General features: G+C 37.8%; 2 protein-coding genes across 4 annotated transcripts; one reads left to right on the top strand and one right to left on the bottom strand.

Moving 5' to 3' along the window:
* The first annotated feature begins 18 nt into the window (after positions 1-18).
* LOC110798742 (uncharacterized) lies at positions 19-4878 on the top strand. 3 transcript variants are annotated; one of them, XM_056835117.1, is made up of 14 exons: positions 19-225; positions 837-936; positions 1043-1207; positions 1335-2081; positions 2170-2307; positions 2412-2489; positions 2617-3123; positions 3219-3334; positions 3454-3646; positions 3746-3835; positions 3943-4095; positions 4172-4275; positions 4361-4439; positions 4535-4878. In XM_056835117.1, exons 2-14 carry the CDS (start codon positions 841-843, stop codon positions 4646-4648), a joined length of 2580 nt encoding a protein of 859 aa, XP_056691095.1. In that variant the 5' UTR covers positions 19-225; positions 837-840; the 3' UTR covers positions 4649-4878. The 3 variants fall into 3 exon arrangements, with proteins under 3 accessions (XP_056691095.1, XP_056691096.1, XP_056691097.1); XM_056835118.1 differs by having other exon boundaries at positions 21-225; positions 1043-1168; XM_056835119.1 differs by lacking the exon at positions 1335-2081 and having other exon boundaries at positions 69-225; positions 1043-1168.
* Positions 4879-12256: 7378 nt separating this feature from the next.
* Positions 12257-15120, bottom strand: LOC130463015 (protein FAR1-RELATED SEQUENCE 5-like). The gene is made up of 4 exons (XM_056832030.1): positions 14951-15120; positions 13853-14820; positions 12552-13693; positions 12257-12466 (listed from the first exon to the last, which is right to left on the bottom strand). The coding sequence occupies exons 1-4, from the start codon at positions 15118-15120 to the stop codon at positions 12257-12259; spliced, it is 2490 nt and encodes an 829-aa protein (XP_056688008.1).
* Between the last annotated feature and the right edge of the window lie 1501 nt (positions 15121-16621).

The raw sequence follows: 16621 nt of genomic DNA, 5'->3' as shown, positions 1-16621 counted from the left end.
TCTCTCCTCCTTCAAAGCAGTCCTTCTTCCTCGTGCTCCTCCTGCAGTGAAGACGAGCAAGAAATTCAGATTTCGGGAATTTTGGGCAAAAAATTCACACCTCCATTTTCAAGACGAGCTAAAAAATTCACACCTCCATTTTCAAGACGAGCTAGGATTGTTCGTTAATTTGGTGAATTCGTGAAAAGCAATTGCGCTGGAGGAAGAATTATTTGTCATCAAGAGGTAAAACCCTAAAACCCAAATCGAAAATTTAAAAAGTTAATGTATTTAGGCTTATTGGAGGGTTTAGGGTTGTAATCCTAATTGTTAAAGTCGTCTAATTTTAAGAATTTCTGGGTTTCAGTTAGTTAGGGTTTCTGGTTTAATTGCTGCATGTTTTAGTTCGTTTATTAATAATCGTTTTTTAATATTTGTTTAGGGTTTTGTAGGCTGTTGGTGGAATTAGGAGTATGAATAATGGTTGTTTTGTAACTGGGTTTTGATATTTGAACAAATTTGGTATATTTGATGTCGCCTAAATTTTGGAAATTTGTTAAAAATAGTGTTGATAATATGGAGAATAGTACTTAAAATATAGAATTATTTTTAAAAAGGATCATAATTTTATATTGATCCTAAAATGGTACTGAAAGTGTTTGACAGTTTGGTATCGCAAATGAGATTTGGATTGGTAGATTTGTACCAAACTGGGTCTAATTACTGGTCTAATTATGTGTGGATGTTTATATGTGTGCATTTTAAAAGTAATTGCAGTGTGAAGTTTTGGAATGTTGTGAATTTCTTGTGTTTAGTTTACGTTGTTATTGTAGTCATTAAGTTTTATAATTTTTTAGGAAAATGGGTAAACGTAATGCTCCACTTCCAAAGGAGAAAAAAACAGAGGAAGACGTTGTTAAGGGAAAGGGCGTGTCTACAAGGGCAGGAGCACGAACGGTAATTAGTACAAGAATGCTATTGTATTAAATAGAAGAATCCAATTCTAATCCAATTCTATTTTTAATATTCAGACATAAGTAAACTTGTTGTGTTGTGTGTGTAGAGAACAACTGCATGTGGACTAAAGGCAGTGGAAGGTTCTTCCAGTGGAAAGAAGAGAAAAGTCTATGATGCGGAGACTAGTGGAGAGGAGGAGCCACGTACAGAGAGCAACGATGACGAGGACGTCGTTAGTATTCATAACTTAACCACTACTATTAGACCGATGGTTTGTTGAATTGTTAACTACCTATTTCATGGATATCTATTTTGTGATTGAAAATTAATCAGAACAAATGTTTATGATCAATTCTTACATGGTTTTGATTTAGTGGGCATTGTTGTATGCATCTTAGTTGAGTGTAGGTGCTCAGGTGAAGAAATCGGAGACTGTTGTGTCCACCAGGCTGAGGAAAGGCATGCATGAGAATGATAGGATTGAGGTGTTTTCAAAGTTGGTGTCACTGTTGGATGACAGTCGAAGGGATTTAGTTAGAAAAATGGGGTTTGGAGCCCTCCTCACCGTGAAACTGCGCAACCTGTCCCCAGAATTTGCCTACTGGTTAGTGACCAGGGTAGATGGTGCTAATGGGGTGTTTTATGGTGGGGGCGATATGGAATTCAGCCTGGATCCCATCCAATTTAACTGCGTTTTGGGGCTGCCTATGGGTACTCAGCCTGTACCATCTCTTAATGGAAACCTAGACACACGCAATAGGAATATAGCAGACCATATTGTTAAGATGTATGGGGATAGTGGTGGGGTTTCTGTTCAGAAAGCTTGGGAATTTGCAGTTGGGATGAGGGATGGACAGGGTAAGGCGGTGGCTACTATTGTCCCAATTGTAACAAGAGAGGAGGAATTTGAATTTAGAATAGCCTTTATGATTGTTATACTAGAGCTGGTGTTGTGCCCAAGCACAGACGGGTTTACCTTGGCGGGAAGGTTGTTACCTGCCGCATCGGTAGCACCGGAGTCAAATTCATATGATTGGTGCACATTCTGTTTAGAGTGGCTAAAGATATGGTGCAAAATGTTTGCACATCAGTTTGATCAGCATGGAGTTGTTTCTGGATTGGGGGGCTGCAGCCTATTTTTAACGGTTGGTATAACTGAAAATATTTTTATTTATTGTGTATAATTTTGCAAAGGTCTTATTTGATTCTGAAGCAAGTTGGTTAATGTTGTAGGTGTTCTACCTGGACCACCTGAATGTTGTTCCTAGGCAATGGTGTGTTATGCCGAGGGTGGCTGTGTGGTCCCAATCTGATGTGGATGCCCTGATAGAGGCAGACAAGAAAGCTGGAGGTGACTATGGAAGAACTCAGGTGAGATGGAATACCAAAAATTTCTGTTGTGTTAGTAGTGATTCAGCAGTATAATGATTCATTCATATATGGACTGATGTTTTATTTTGATGTTCCACAACCAGTCTGTTGATGTTGCTTACGGCGAGAGACACCATCCTCGATTGCCAAGAGATATGCGGGGTTCCTACATTGCAAAAGAGGTTTAATCTATTGTTTCTAATCCAATTTGGTTTAATTAGATTATTAGTTGATTAGTTTATAAGTTTCTGGCTTCTGTCCCGCGAGCGCACTAGATATTCTGATTGTGTGATTGAAATTTGTATACAGGTTCTGAATGTTTTAACAAGCCGATTTGAGAGAATCGAGGAGCAAATGCACAACCAAGGAGAGGTTTTAAGAAGTATGAAACTTGATTTGTCAAGAATAGTAGGGGTGAGGGAACAAGATAGTGGGTTGAAGGACACTCAAAGTGGAGGTACAAGTGGTGGTAGTGTGGGTGGTGTGGCTGTTTGCCCTGCTCTCGGAGGTACGCAGACAATGAGGCCGACCACAATTCCTACGGCCACTGCGCAGCAGTTTGGAGTTCCGTCGCCGGTGGGTTTTGCACCGGCCTTTGGTTCAGCTCGGGGTTTTGGCACCCGAGGCTTTGGGTTCCCTCCTCCTTCCACTTCAGTCTCTCCAGTTTTGGTGAGTGATCCTATAACCCCTGGTCCTTCTTCTGCGGTTACCTCAGATGTTCTTGGATTTATGGCTCCCTCTTCCTCTGATTGTTCTGTCCCTACGAAATCTATGACCACGCTACAGACTGAAGTACAATCTCCTGCTCAGAAGCCGGTACATTTTCTTACACTACTGTGAATGAACAATCCAAGATATACTTATCTTAGATAATTTTAATGTTGGGTTATATACATATCCAAATTGCACAGGTAATCACCACTGAAATTTTAAAGGGAGTTTCACCTCTTAGGAGCTCCCGGAAGAGTCGTACTGATATGGAGAAGGAATTGGTTGCTTTCATCAAGGAGTGCCAGGGAAATAGCAAGTAAATGTCAAACTTTTTAGTAAATTATGATTATTAATGTATTTGTATTTTGTTAATGTTTACAAGTTTTAACTTGGAATACGACAGTTAATTATCCTTCAATTGATCAATATATGCAGGGATGAAGGACCAGAGTTGATTGAGTTCGATGGTTTATGTCTAAGCAAATATCAGATGTATCGAATGGTAGCAATGGATGAGTATGCGGGGATAGAATACGTCAAAGTGGCTAGTAAGATGTATACTAGCAGGTGGAAGGCAGAATTGGGTGCCGGTAGAGGACGAAGTGTAATGCTTGAACCTGGTTTCGGGGTTAGTTTTCAGACGTATTTCTCATCTATGTTATCATGATCTGATAATTTTTTTGTAAACGTATCTTGAGGTAATTAGTACACCTTCTAATTGTGGCAGGTTAAGGTACAAACAAACGAACCTCCCCAGTCTCTTGTAGCCCCATTCGGTGCCCCCTTTGAAAACCTCGTCATTCGGGAAATGTTTGTGGTATGTGAGATAACATCACATTCTAAATTAAATACATTTGTGATAATTATTGGTAAATTTTTAATTTACCATTTAACTTATCGTATCTATTTTGCAATTCATGCCAGGTTGTAGTACCCGTGTTGCACATGTACTTCACACTTCCACCGCACACACGTTGGTATTGTGTTGCATTATCCATGAAGGATAAGCGGATTTGGGTCCTTGATCCTACATCAGACGAGCCTTTGTCTGAGCACGGTCGTCTGTTTAGCCACATGGTAATGATTGTATCTAAAAACATTTAATAATTATCGCATACATTTCATACATATGATTGACTTGTTATTCTTGTAGTTCAAGTACTTGGACACCCTGTTTTACTCTAAAGACGAGTCATGGGTAAAGGATGGACTGAGTGGATGGGGGGTTGACCTTGTTTCTGTCCCACCAAGCGATGAGTAAGTAACCCAACGCAATCGCTTCGCGTAAATATAAGTTGGTTTGTTTATATAAGGATTATATGGTTTGATCACTGTAATGCAGTGTGTCAAGTTGTGTTGTAATGCTAGCATGGATAAAGGACATAGTCCAACGCAACAAAATTTCTCCCACATTCCAACCGGTACGTTCATTTAGTTCCATGTGTTTAGTTGTGTGTGTTCTTGAAAACAATAGTCCTGTAGTAATGCTATCATATTTATTTGCTATCATCATCAGGGTGCAATAGAGGATGCAAGGGTATCACTTGCTGTTGATGACATCTTGTGCGAGTTGAATGTGAGGAGACCTGAGGTGTACGACCTTATTTCTGGGAGGCAAGTCCGTGTGTAGACCGTGTTTACGTGCTTGAACTTAAGTTTTTGGATGTAATTTGGATGTATTTTGGATGTATTTCGGCAACTCTGTTGCATTTGAATTCTGGTACTTAGTTTGGAAGTTTGTGTGGAAGTTAGTTTATGACCAAACATTTGATGTTGTATGTTTATATTTCTACTGTGAACTAAGGGGTCTTTTGTTTTAAAGGAATCAAGGTAGAAATAAGATATTTATGCGCCAATTAAGATCCCTGATTTGTAGTTATGTATGAAATCAATCAGATAAATGAACACAAGTAGTGAAATGCACACAGGTAGTGAAATGCAGGTCAACTTTGGTATACGACATTTGTCAACTTTGGTATATGTCATTTGTCAACTTTGGTATGAGTATGACATTTGCCAACTTGGCTTTGGTACAGTTCATGTAGTCCTAAATTCAAGTTTGGTACAATGCATTTAACCAGAACTTTGACTTTGGTACGTTTTCAAGTCGTAACAGAACTTCGATTTGGTACATTAAATGTAGCCAGAACATCGAATTTGGTACATTAGATGTACCAAGAACTTCGACTTCAAGTAAACCCATTATATTTGCTACACTTTTGGTGGTGATAATAAGATTTTAAAGTTGCCAAACTTCGTACACTTCTTATTTGGTACCACCACTTAGGCAAATAATAAAACACTTGACTTTCATTTGACCCACTTTTGGTGGTGATAATAAGATTTTAAAGTTGCCAAACTTCGTACACATAATAGGCAAATAATAAAACACTTACAAAGAAAAGAGTTAAGTAAACGATAATAAAACCCTTAGATATAAATTATCCGCATAGCAGTAAAGTGAATTTTCCAAAAGCAGCAGTAAACATTTCCACCAAAAAATCCGACACAAATCTTAAACATTAGATAATCCGGCTAATAAAAAGTTTCCAAGAGTTACATAATATTACTACGAGAATCATCAGATGCCTTTCAAGTACAGGTGATTGCTGACAATGCTTCATCCTTTGCTTCATTAAATTCCGAGAGAAAGTCTTCCATTAGTAGCGCTTTTCGAGCCACAACAATATTTTCCTACAACGATGAATGAATGGTAATAAGGAGCAATATATATGAGGGCTAAATACAAAGCCACTTACCATTCCATATCTTGATACGATACGAGCGACCGATGACTTTATCCATCCCAACATTAGTAGGCCGCAGCTATGACTGCAAGAAAACTAGTTGTGATTAAACGGGGGAATAAATTTTAAATGACACACAGAATGATTTAAATCCTCTGGTTCACATACTTGTCGGTGTTGTTCATAAGCTCGACTAGTTGTCTTCCCCAACTACCCATTGTGCCTAGTTCCCACTGGGGGTCATGGACATTTAACATCGTGTCGATGGCCGGGATCTGTGATGTAAAGCATTCACATCAACCCCAGAAATTGTAGTTTGTAAATGACAATCATGCCATATTTTTCTCGGCGTAAAAACTTTGGAAGCAAAACATACCATATTTTTCAGAATAGACTTATGCTTCTCTTCGGGGTTGGGGTACATAGTATCCATGAACCATATGGTCTTCTCCTTCAACTCAAATGCAGCACACCACCAATGGTCATCGTCCAATACAAGAACAAAAATCTGATTCCATCATATTACCACAGGAATTATTAGTTATTTGTTTATTCAGAGAACATGTGAAAGGAGAATGTTAAAACTAGGAAAAATACCACACAAATCTGGGATGCAGTTATGTCACGAAGAGGTTGGCCGTGCTTCTTTGCCAGATGTTCAAAAGGATCCTTATTCGTAATTACCCTCATCTGTAATATAAAATGATGTTCAATAAATATATTCTGGTGTAAACCCTAAACACCTAAAACTTAAAAATGTGATTTTAATAATTAAAAATGTGATTTACGAATTCAAACTTAAAAGTGTGATTTAAATAATCAAAAATGTGATTTAAGGCGTAATAATTCAATTCAAGGCGTAATTACCGCAAATGTTGGGTCAAGCATAATTCTCCGACTCTTGCCTTCGTAATCCATTGCCCACTTTTTCATATACATCTCCGAAGCCATCCTTACATAGTCAGCACTGACCCTCGCTCTTGTATGCAAGACCCCATAGCAGTCTCTTTGGGTTGCACTCCTGCCATCGCAGGTAATCATGACTTGTCCTGGACTGCAAAACAGAACTGCTTTAGTTAAGGTATTAAATGAAATGGGATCATATTCTTATAAGTTGATTAACTTACTTAGCCTCGTCTCTCAAATCTTTCCATCTCTTAACGAACGCAGTGATGTCATTAACCGGACCTGTGACCCTTTGGTTTGTACCAGACACGAAATCTCCCGAAAATACTGCTGCAGATGGAATATGAGTTCGGTGTCCTAAACTCCTCCTCCTCCTTGGTCCTCCTCCTCCAGCAGCGACCTCTTCATTGTCACGCGCATCCTCATTCAACTCCTCATCATTGTCACGCGCATCCTCATTCAACTCCTTACTAGTCAATGGGTCGTCTTGATTCAACTCCTTATTGTTCCCAGGATCATTCTCGTTATTGGCATGATACTCTTCATGACGTTGTGCTAATACGGATTGAAGAGATTCATTTGCAACTTTGCCAATGACATCAGTAACTGATACTTGATGGTGATTGTCAATGTGCAACATATCGTCGACAGCGGCCATCTTCTTGTTGATCTCTTGTTGCTCTGTTTGGGTTCTTTGTGAGGTTGGATTGATTATCCTTGGACTTCCCAGTTGCTCAAGAGACGTGAATGGTTGATTCAAACCAAGATCAAGATCTTGTATATCGTCAGCAAAATGATGAGCCGGAGAATGGATATGGAACTGGTCATGTATGGGAAAGCCAAAGGGTCTTGTGTTGTCCCGTGCCGTTTGCAACTTATCAATCTTCTCCTCCAGCCTCTCTAGGTAAGGTGTGATCAACTTCATAATCTGTACCATATATGGAAGAAGACCAAATTTTAGTGTGTATACTCGAACGATTTATACAATGTAAAAATATAAATGCGTAGATGAATTACATACATTATTTACTAGCCTTGTATCCTCGCAATCCTCATCTTCATCTTCCTGCGAGATGGGTGTAATTTTGTCTCTGGCGAGTCGGGGATGTGGTTCCCCATATGCAATGTCCAGTGACTGCCACAATAAACATTAAACATTTCCATAAATAATAACCAATAACCACAATAAGTTTGCTACACATGATTTTAATGTTGTGTTGTGATTCATTGTAAAAGGATCAACTTACTGATAGCTTTCCGTAGTCGTCAGTTTCCTTCTTGTCCAAATCCCTAGCCAGGAAGACATGCTCAGTTGTCCAAACTCCTATCCTTGGAAACTCGTTCCACGACAGAGGAGGCCTGTTCAAATGATCTAGGTAGAATATCTGTTCACCAAAATGTTTAATCAAAAATTATTTAAATAATACGAAAAGTAACATTCACTATGGGGAAAAAAGGTTTGGAAAAGTACCAAGAGGAACAGGGTACAACCACCACATCCCGCCACGAACCCAGCTTTGTCAAACTTCTCAGCAAACTCAGAAGACTTAGTCATAAGCCACTCATGGGCAAACGTACACCAATCATATTCAATTGACATGTCTGCCACAGTACACGCTTGCATCAAGGGCTTAGACATATATGATCCATCAGTCGAAGGACATATGACCAGACCCAAGAGCGCCATCAAGAAAGCAGTACGGAATTCGCTACGGGCCGATTCGGTTTCTAGCTGGGTGACGTTGCCATCTTCATCCTCTTCGACTAACGCATCGATGACTGAACGTAAAGAAACCATTTCCTTTCCCTCCCCATTCACCATTGTGAATTTCCGAGCCACCTTCGCAGCCTTAACAACCAACGCCGGACTATCAACCACGTCGAAGGGAACCTTCTTACCTCCCATTGGGAGATCAAATATGCATTTCCATTGTGTTGGAGACAACGGTAAGACTCTGCCATCACCTGCAACCAAGGTCTGGGCAACTCCATCCACCCTAGTCATTAACCAATAGCAGAACTGTCGCGAGAGTTGGGTCAACTTCAACATTAGCATCCCACCAAAACCCATTTGTTTAACAACTTCAATTCTAGAAGCATCAAACCTTTTGATCAACTTCGAAAATGCATCAACACGGCAAATGACCGCTGGTTGCTGTAAACATGAAAATCGTATGGTCATATAAAAAACATTCCTGTACAACTAGAAATGAATAATGGGACACTTAATTTTAATGAATACAGTTTCATCATTTAGATAAAGTTCACTGACTAACCTTGTTGCGACATTTTTGTAGTTGCGTCGCAACACATAACTCTTCCCTCTTAACTTGTTCCCCGTTTGACAGACCTGACAGACCTTTGGTTCTTCTCACAACGTATTGCTGCTCCTGAATACCAATAACAGATATATTTAGAATTCACCAATCAACAGGGGAACCAATTACAATGACTCACTCCTGCTGCATTGCTTTACCTGTGGCCGTGGATTTGGGGTAGGAAGTCGTCTCCTTTTCAGACCTTGCTTGGGTAATACTTTCCGAGACACTTGTTGTTTGTATCCCCTCTTAATTGGATGTGTCTCTCGCTCTGGCACTTCATCGTACTCCTCATCAGAATTCTCAACTTCATCATAGTTAGTCTCCTCAGCTTCATAGTCTTCATCACCCTCATCTTGACTTTCGTCTTCGTACGAATCTTCATCTACGACCGCCCTACTCTTTTTCGTTGGCGGTTTATGAATAGGAAGTACACTCAAGTCACTGGTGAAGTACTTACACAGTTCATCATCCCCAAAGTCCTCGAAGGATTTATGTTTTTTGTATTTGGACTTTGAAGTTCCCTCATATTCAATGACATTATTCCCCATTTTTCTCTTCATATGACTATGAACTAGTCCCTTCCTCATGACACTGTGAAAATAATAAATAGGGACACAAAATCAAATACTTATACTCATCTCAAATTACCAACAACAAACACACAAAAACACCAAACATTACGCAAAATGGGTAACTACAAGTACTTTATATGCATCTCAAATCACCAACAACGGACACAAAAAGTACCATACAGTAATCAATTTGACTACAGCACTTCAGTTTTACCAAACCCAATTTAGAAACGAGAAATGTACAACTGGGCCTTTAGAAATAGTTGAGTACAACTACTCAATACTGATGTCAATTCCCCAACAAAGAACGCAAAAACTAACCATACATTACTCAATTTGTAAGAACCCTAATTTAGGAACCCTAATTTATAAACAACATCTTTTGAATTGGGTCTTCTCATAAACTTTACTACAATTACTATGTACTACTGTCAAATCACCATACAACCAACGACAAAAACTCATACAAAATTCAATATGGATTTGTTAATTCTATTTAGGGAACCCTAAATGGAAATTGGGAACAATTGAATTGGGAACAAGTAGTGATTCAAATTGAAATACTGAAATTGTAAAGAAAATTTCGACTTTGATACCTGGGTGGTGGATTTGGTGAACGCCGTCGACAAGGCAAGTCGGAGTGGGGAAGTCGAAGAACTGCGACACTTCAGGAGAGAGAAAATACACAAGTAGAAATGACAGGAGAGAGAAAGGATTTTCCTATAATAATTTTATTTTTAAATTAAAATATGGGTTTAATATTAAGTTATTTGTACTGTCGAATCGACAAGTGTCTTTGTTTTGAATAATAACTTTTTTGAAATTTAAGTGTTAGTCAAATATCCCGCCCATAAAAAAAAACACTATAAGGACAATTTTAAGCCCCAATGGTTGGATCATTTTTTAAGGGCAAAGTACGAACTTGACATATTTGTAAAATTTAACGTACCAAATTCACCAGTATCTATCATATTTATAAAAGTATAAGTACCAAATGACGATAGTATCTAACAAAACTATACAAACGCTAGGTACCATTACAATAAAGGACATAGAGAACAGTACATAGATGTTCACTAAGGGTACCTTATAAAAATAAGTTTCAAGTCCAATAAGTTCGTTCGACATAGAGAACAGTACATAGATAAATTCACTAAGGGTACCTTATAAAAATAAGTTTCAAGTCCAATAAGTTCGTTCAGATAAATTCAGATAAGTTTCAATATGTTTCAATAAGTTCCAATAACTTTAGATAAATTCCAATTAGTTCCAATTAATTATTAATTATTAATAAATAAGTATTAATTATTTATTAGTAATTATTAATTACTTAATAATTACTGATTAAGTACTAATTAATACTTAATAATTAATAATTAATAACAATTATTCACTACATAATTATTTATTATGTATTAATAATTATTTATTACTACCTACATTCCTTAATGTTCTTTACGCTTACTATTTGCACGACTTATTTATTCAATATTCAACGACTTATTTATTATTTTTTAATTATTAATTATTAAATATTATTAATTTATTATTACTTATTATTTACTATTTGAACCTTAATTAATGATTTATAGAAAAGTGCGAAAATGGTGTGGAAACGTGTAAGTTCAGATAAGTTCAGATAAATTCATGTCAAATAAGTTGAACATAACGCACCCTAATGCTTCGAAACTACTAAGGGTTAAGGGTCAATGTGAAGGAAATAATGCCCAAGTATCCATTTAAGGTTAAGTAGTCTAATAAGTGGTGGTGAACCGTATGCCTAGCTAGAGGCCGGTTGTATTCCAGAAAACGGAAATATGGATCGTATCCTATCAAAGACGTAGATGTTGCCGGAAACGGAAACATGGTACGTATCAGATAATATTTTTGAAAATTGAAATATTGCCGGAGTCCTCGGAAATATTTCCGGAAATTGAAATTTATTCAGAAATAGAAATATATTGTCAAAATCGGATACATTACAAATTTGTTCGAAAACGGAAATGAATTGGGAATTATTAAATATTCTCCCAATCAATCGGAAATGAATTCCCGCATCACCAACCGAATTGCTTACAAAAGAAAATCGATATAGATCCGTTGTCATTTGTACATATCGGTTATAGGTAATTACTTTAGGGTTTGAGGGTTTAGGGTTAGGGTTAGGTATTTCATTTGTACATGTCGGTTCTACACATTAAACGTATTTTTTCAAAAACAGGTTCAAAAAAATGGAAGGGCATAGATTTAATACAACAAAATTAAGTATGGATTACTGCACACTAATTAGGGACTTTTAAAAATTAAGTATGGATTAGGGACTTTTAAAAATTGGTACCCTAGTTATTCAAATACAGCCCACGCATGTTGAATTTGTTACATTTGTTGTACCAAATTAGGGTATCTTTGTTAAAGATTTTGGAATTTTTGTACCAAATTGGGTTATGTGTGCTGTATTTGGTACAGTATTTGTACCAAATTAGGTTTATTAGTACTTTTTAAGTCTTGAAGAATGACAGTAAGGATCGCAAAGTTGTGGTAATAACAACACATAAATATAGATTCTATCCCATTCAAACACATACACAGAAACACATACATATAGATCATTCAAATATCTGAAATGAACAACAACACATAAACAATTTCATTGTTAAACCTATTTTCCTCTTCATAGTTTTGACTTCGAAAATCACTTATCCCACCCAAGAGAATTTCGGCATAAAAGATCATCAACATTGTCAAGTCCAAGTCCATCATCACCAACATCACCAACATCACCAACAATGTCAAGTCCATCATCTCCTCCAACTATGCTGGTGAAATACCCAACTGACCCATCTTGAGATAACATCTCAATACCCCCAGCAGAAGTGTGTGTCAACTCAACATCATCAGCGCCCTGAATAAGAATAAGTCAAATCAAAGTTAATGGTTTGGACATATGAACTGCAACGAAACAAGTACTGTAAATACATTTGTAATACCTGCGTGGGAGGTTCCTGTGAGCAACCAGCAACATCATTTGTTTTGCTTCTCCTTCTCCTTATGGGTGTTTTCTTTTTTGGCTCAACACAAGAACGGTGCCTACAACTTGGTGTCCTATGTGGTTTATTTCTTGCCACAGGATCATTCACCTTGACGTTATCAGGAGGTGTTGCACATTTGTTTCGTTTGTTCACAGACTTAGGGGTACTTTTGGTGGTCCTCTTGTTTTTGGTTTGACTGCACCCATTGGTAACAGATTTTGGAGTAGCCCTCTTCTTGTTGGTTTGAGACAAACCAGGAGTACCAACATCATCCTGTGTCTCATCAGCATCCATATCTTCCACACCAATCAACTGTTGATCCAACCGCTTCTCCAACACCTTCAATGTATCCATCACAATTTTAATGCACTCGGGATTCGTTGACGCCTTCAAACTGATTGGCTCGTATGCTAGCATTAATTTATCATGCTTCATGACATCTTCGGTCTTACTTGGATCATGGTACACCACCTTCACGCGCGAGTGCTTCCTTGACACATCTTTCCTCCATCTACGAAGAATATAAACATCTGGGACATCTTGAGTGTCATGCATGTCATACACTTTTATAATGTGCCTGCAAAGTATACCGTCACTTTCAAACAGCTTGCATTCGCACTCCGCCAATTTAGTCTCCAAATTGAACTGCACAATATAATTCCGCCTGTACTTTGTTGAAAATTCCTTGCGGGTTTCCTTACACAACACCCACACTCTGTCCTCCAGCTTATGATGTGCAACTTCAGCTGACACCATAGTAGTCTCAAGAGAAGTAAGGTACAGTACACGATTGCACTGCTCTTGAACCTCGAGGAATTTTGCATCTGTGTACACCTTTCTAAAGGCTCTCTCAACACTAAATTGGGTGGCCAACGGGCGAACTGCCCTTTGGTCAGCTGCATCAGCCTGTTGCTCATCGTTAGCTCTAGATTCCACTGCTTTAATATAAAATGGAGCAAACTCAAACAATCGTGTGTGCTTATCAACGAACCCATCAAAGAACCTGTTTATGCTTTCGGATCTTTGAGTGCTCTTCATTCCAGCCCAAAACATCCCGTTCATAAATGCAGGCACCCACATTTCCCTTCCATGGTATAATCCTGAAATAGTAGCAAAAGGAAATCAACATAAACAAGTCTTGAACATCTTAAGGTCTGTTTTTTCTGCAGGAAAATGTGTGTCTACATGAAAATGTACCATATGGTTTTTTAATTAATGTACCATATATCAAATAATGAAATGTATAATTATGGAATTACCTGCAAGCCAAATCTCACCCTCCAGTTTATACTTCTTGATTACATCAGTCCATTGCACTTCAAATTCATTCTTGGTAAGGCTGTTGTAAATCACATTATGAAGCTCAACTTTGAACAGCTCATAGTCATTGTATTTTCCAAGTTTGTGACTGAACTTGGTAAGTATGTGCCACAAGCACCATCGATGTCGGACATCAGGCATTACTTCTCGTAGGGCCTTCCTCATGGCAGCGTCTTGGTCAGTAAGAAAACCAATGGGTTTTTTGTTAGACATACATGACAACCACTCGGTAAATAACCATTCAAAGGTCTCTGAATCTTCATGGGATAACAATGCACACCCAAGCAGAATGGTTTGACCATGGTGATTAACCCCAACAAAGTTAGAAAATGGCAAGTCATACTCGTTTGTTAAGTAGGTGGAGTCAAACACTACAACATCTCCAAACTCTTCGTAAGCAGCTCTACTCCTAGCATCTACCCACATCACATCCTTTAAGATGTTATCCTCACCCACCCTATGCTTGTGAAAGAAATTTTCATTGTCAGTAGACATCGCTTTAAAGTACTTCCACATTGCATTCCAATCTCCCTCCTTCATCTTTTCTGCCTTATCCCTAGCAATGATGTTTTGAAGATCTTTTTTGGTGAATGTCACGTTCTCAACTCCATTCCTCTCGCTAGCTAGACAGTTAAATATCTGAGGAACGTTAGCACCCGAGTTGTAGTCATTAAACAACTTCCTCTTTACAAGAGAGGTGATGTCTTCCTGTCGATACCTAGGAACATACCTAGATTTCCTCGGAGTTGGACAATGGTTCTTATGCTCATTAACTGCCCTTTTAACCACCCATTCCCCATCCTTGGTCCTGTTGCAATACATTAGAACAGGGCAATCGCATTTCTTTGACCTTTTGGTGCCAAGCTCATCCCTAGTTGAGTAAACCCTTTTCCCCTCAACCCGACGCCTATACACTGCACGACCATAACATTCACACTTCCACAAGTATCCCCTCAGTTCCTTAGATTTTGCCCCCCCCCTTTTGCACATACGACCCTGCAGCACGGAGTATGCCAAATCCTTGTTGTCTCCCATACCTTTTGTAGTACGTATCCACTTCTTCCCAACTCTGGAATACCATCCCAACAAATGGAGGACTCACTACATCATCATCGGCTCCATTTTCTTCTTCATCATCCGTAATGTGTACTTCCTCAATTACATCCTCAATTACATCCTCATTATCATTCCCAACAAATTCAACCATATTTCTGCAACATTTTACATTTCAATTAAGTAAAAACCCCTTTCAAAACCCTAACCCTAACAAATATTATTTCAGTACCTAAAAATCATTATCCATTCTCAAGGCTTATACATTCCCACTTATTTAATTATCAATACAGATTATTATAATTCACACTTAATTAATAATCATGCCTCAATTCTTACAAATTACCAATAATTTGTTTTGCTCATAATTTGTTTTGCTCAATTACAAAACTTAATTGCAATTTATCAATAACTGATTACCCTAATTCATTAATTGAATATGCAAAATTCATATATTGATTTACATAATTAAGACAAGCACATACCTTAAACTTGCTCAATGATGTGCGACCAACTGTTGATTTTTGTAGGAATACCAAATTCAACTCTGCTTTCTTTATCTCTCCTAAAACAATAAACCCCTAAAATTCTTTTTACACTGTACTTTCTATTTTCCCGCCCTTCTATTTCCATAATTTCCCCCCTTTTTTTGGGATATTTTGGCAGGCCAATAACGTGTCGGAATAAGGGGAACCAATCTCCTCTGACAAATAGGACCTTGAAAAGGTAAAAAATATTCTCAAGATTTCGTATTATCTTATTGACTTTCTTCGTAAAATTATTATGGTACATAATACGTACCAAATATAAATATTTTTGAATATAGTATTATTTTAATACCAAATATAGTTCATTTCACATTTGGTATAAATAAAATACCTGAATTTATGCCGGGTCGTAAATTTGGTACATATATCATACCGTTCCCTAAAATCTGGTATGGAATGGTACAACTGAAGTACCAACCTAAGTTTTTAGTATCATATGTTAACTTCTTTGTTACATATCTAAAGTATGGTACATATATAGTACCAATATCTATATTGGTACACATACAGTATATTCTTTTTTTTACCAGTTAATCAATGGTACTTGTTACGTCCAAATGTAGTATATTTTGTCTTTCATAAATCGATACATTTCCATTTATGAATACATTTTCATCTTCAAGTTAATACTCTTTGAATTTCGACTTTAATTTCAATGAAGAACCAAACTTCAAATACATTTTCAATCAGTTGAAAATTGGGAGTATTGGGGTTCTCTATAAGTTGGCACCATCCCTTATCTCCATCTCCCCTTATCTTTCTCTCTGATTTTGTTCTGGTTTCTTTCTCTCTCCTGTTGAAGCAGCAGAGGAACGCTTGCCTTCGAAGGAATTTCGTGGAAATATTTCCCTCCAATTTTTCGCGAAAATCTTTCCTGCAATTTGGCGAAATTTTCCCACCATGTTTTCCCCCCTCAAATTTCAGCACATCCCGTTCCCCGTTACGGTGCAAAAGTACCATTCCAGCTCATTTTGGACACTTCTCCTTTAAATTTTAAGCAGTTTATATTTTTATAATGGTACTTGTGTCCATTTTGGACGCAAGCCATTATGGGCTGAGAAACCCTCAAGATCAAGAAGCCATAATTGATTGAAGAGGAGGGCGAAA

The sequence above is a fragment of the Spinacia oleracea genome, chromosome 1, assembly GCF_020520425.1.
Source record: "Spinacia oleracea cultivar Varoflay chromosome 1, BTI_SOV_V1, whole genome shotgun sequence".
NCBI classification, from domain to species: Eukaryota; Viridiplantae; Streptophyta; class Magnoliopsida; order Caryophyllales; family Amaranthaceae; genus Spinacia; species Spinacia oleracea.
This window is presented reverse-complemented; position numbering and strand designations above follow the sequence as displayed.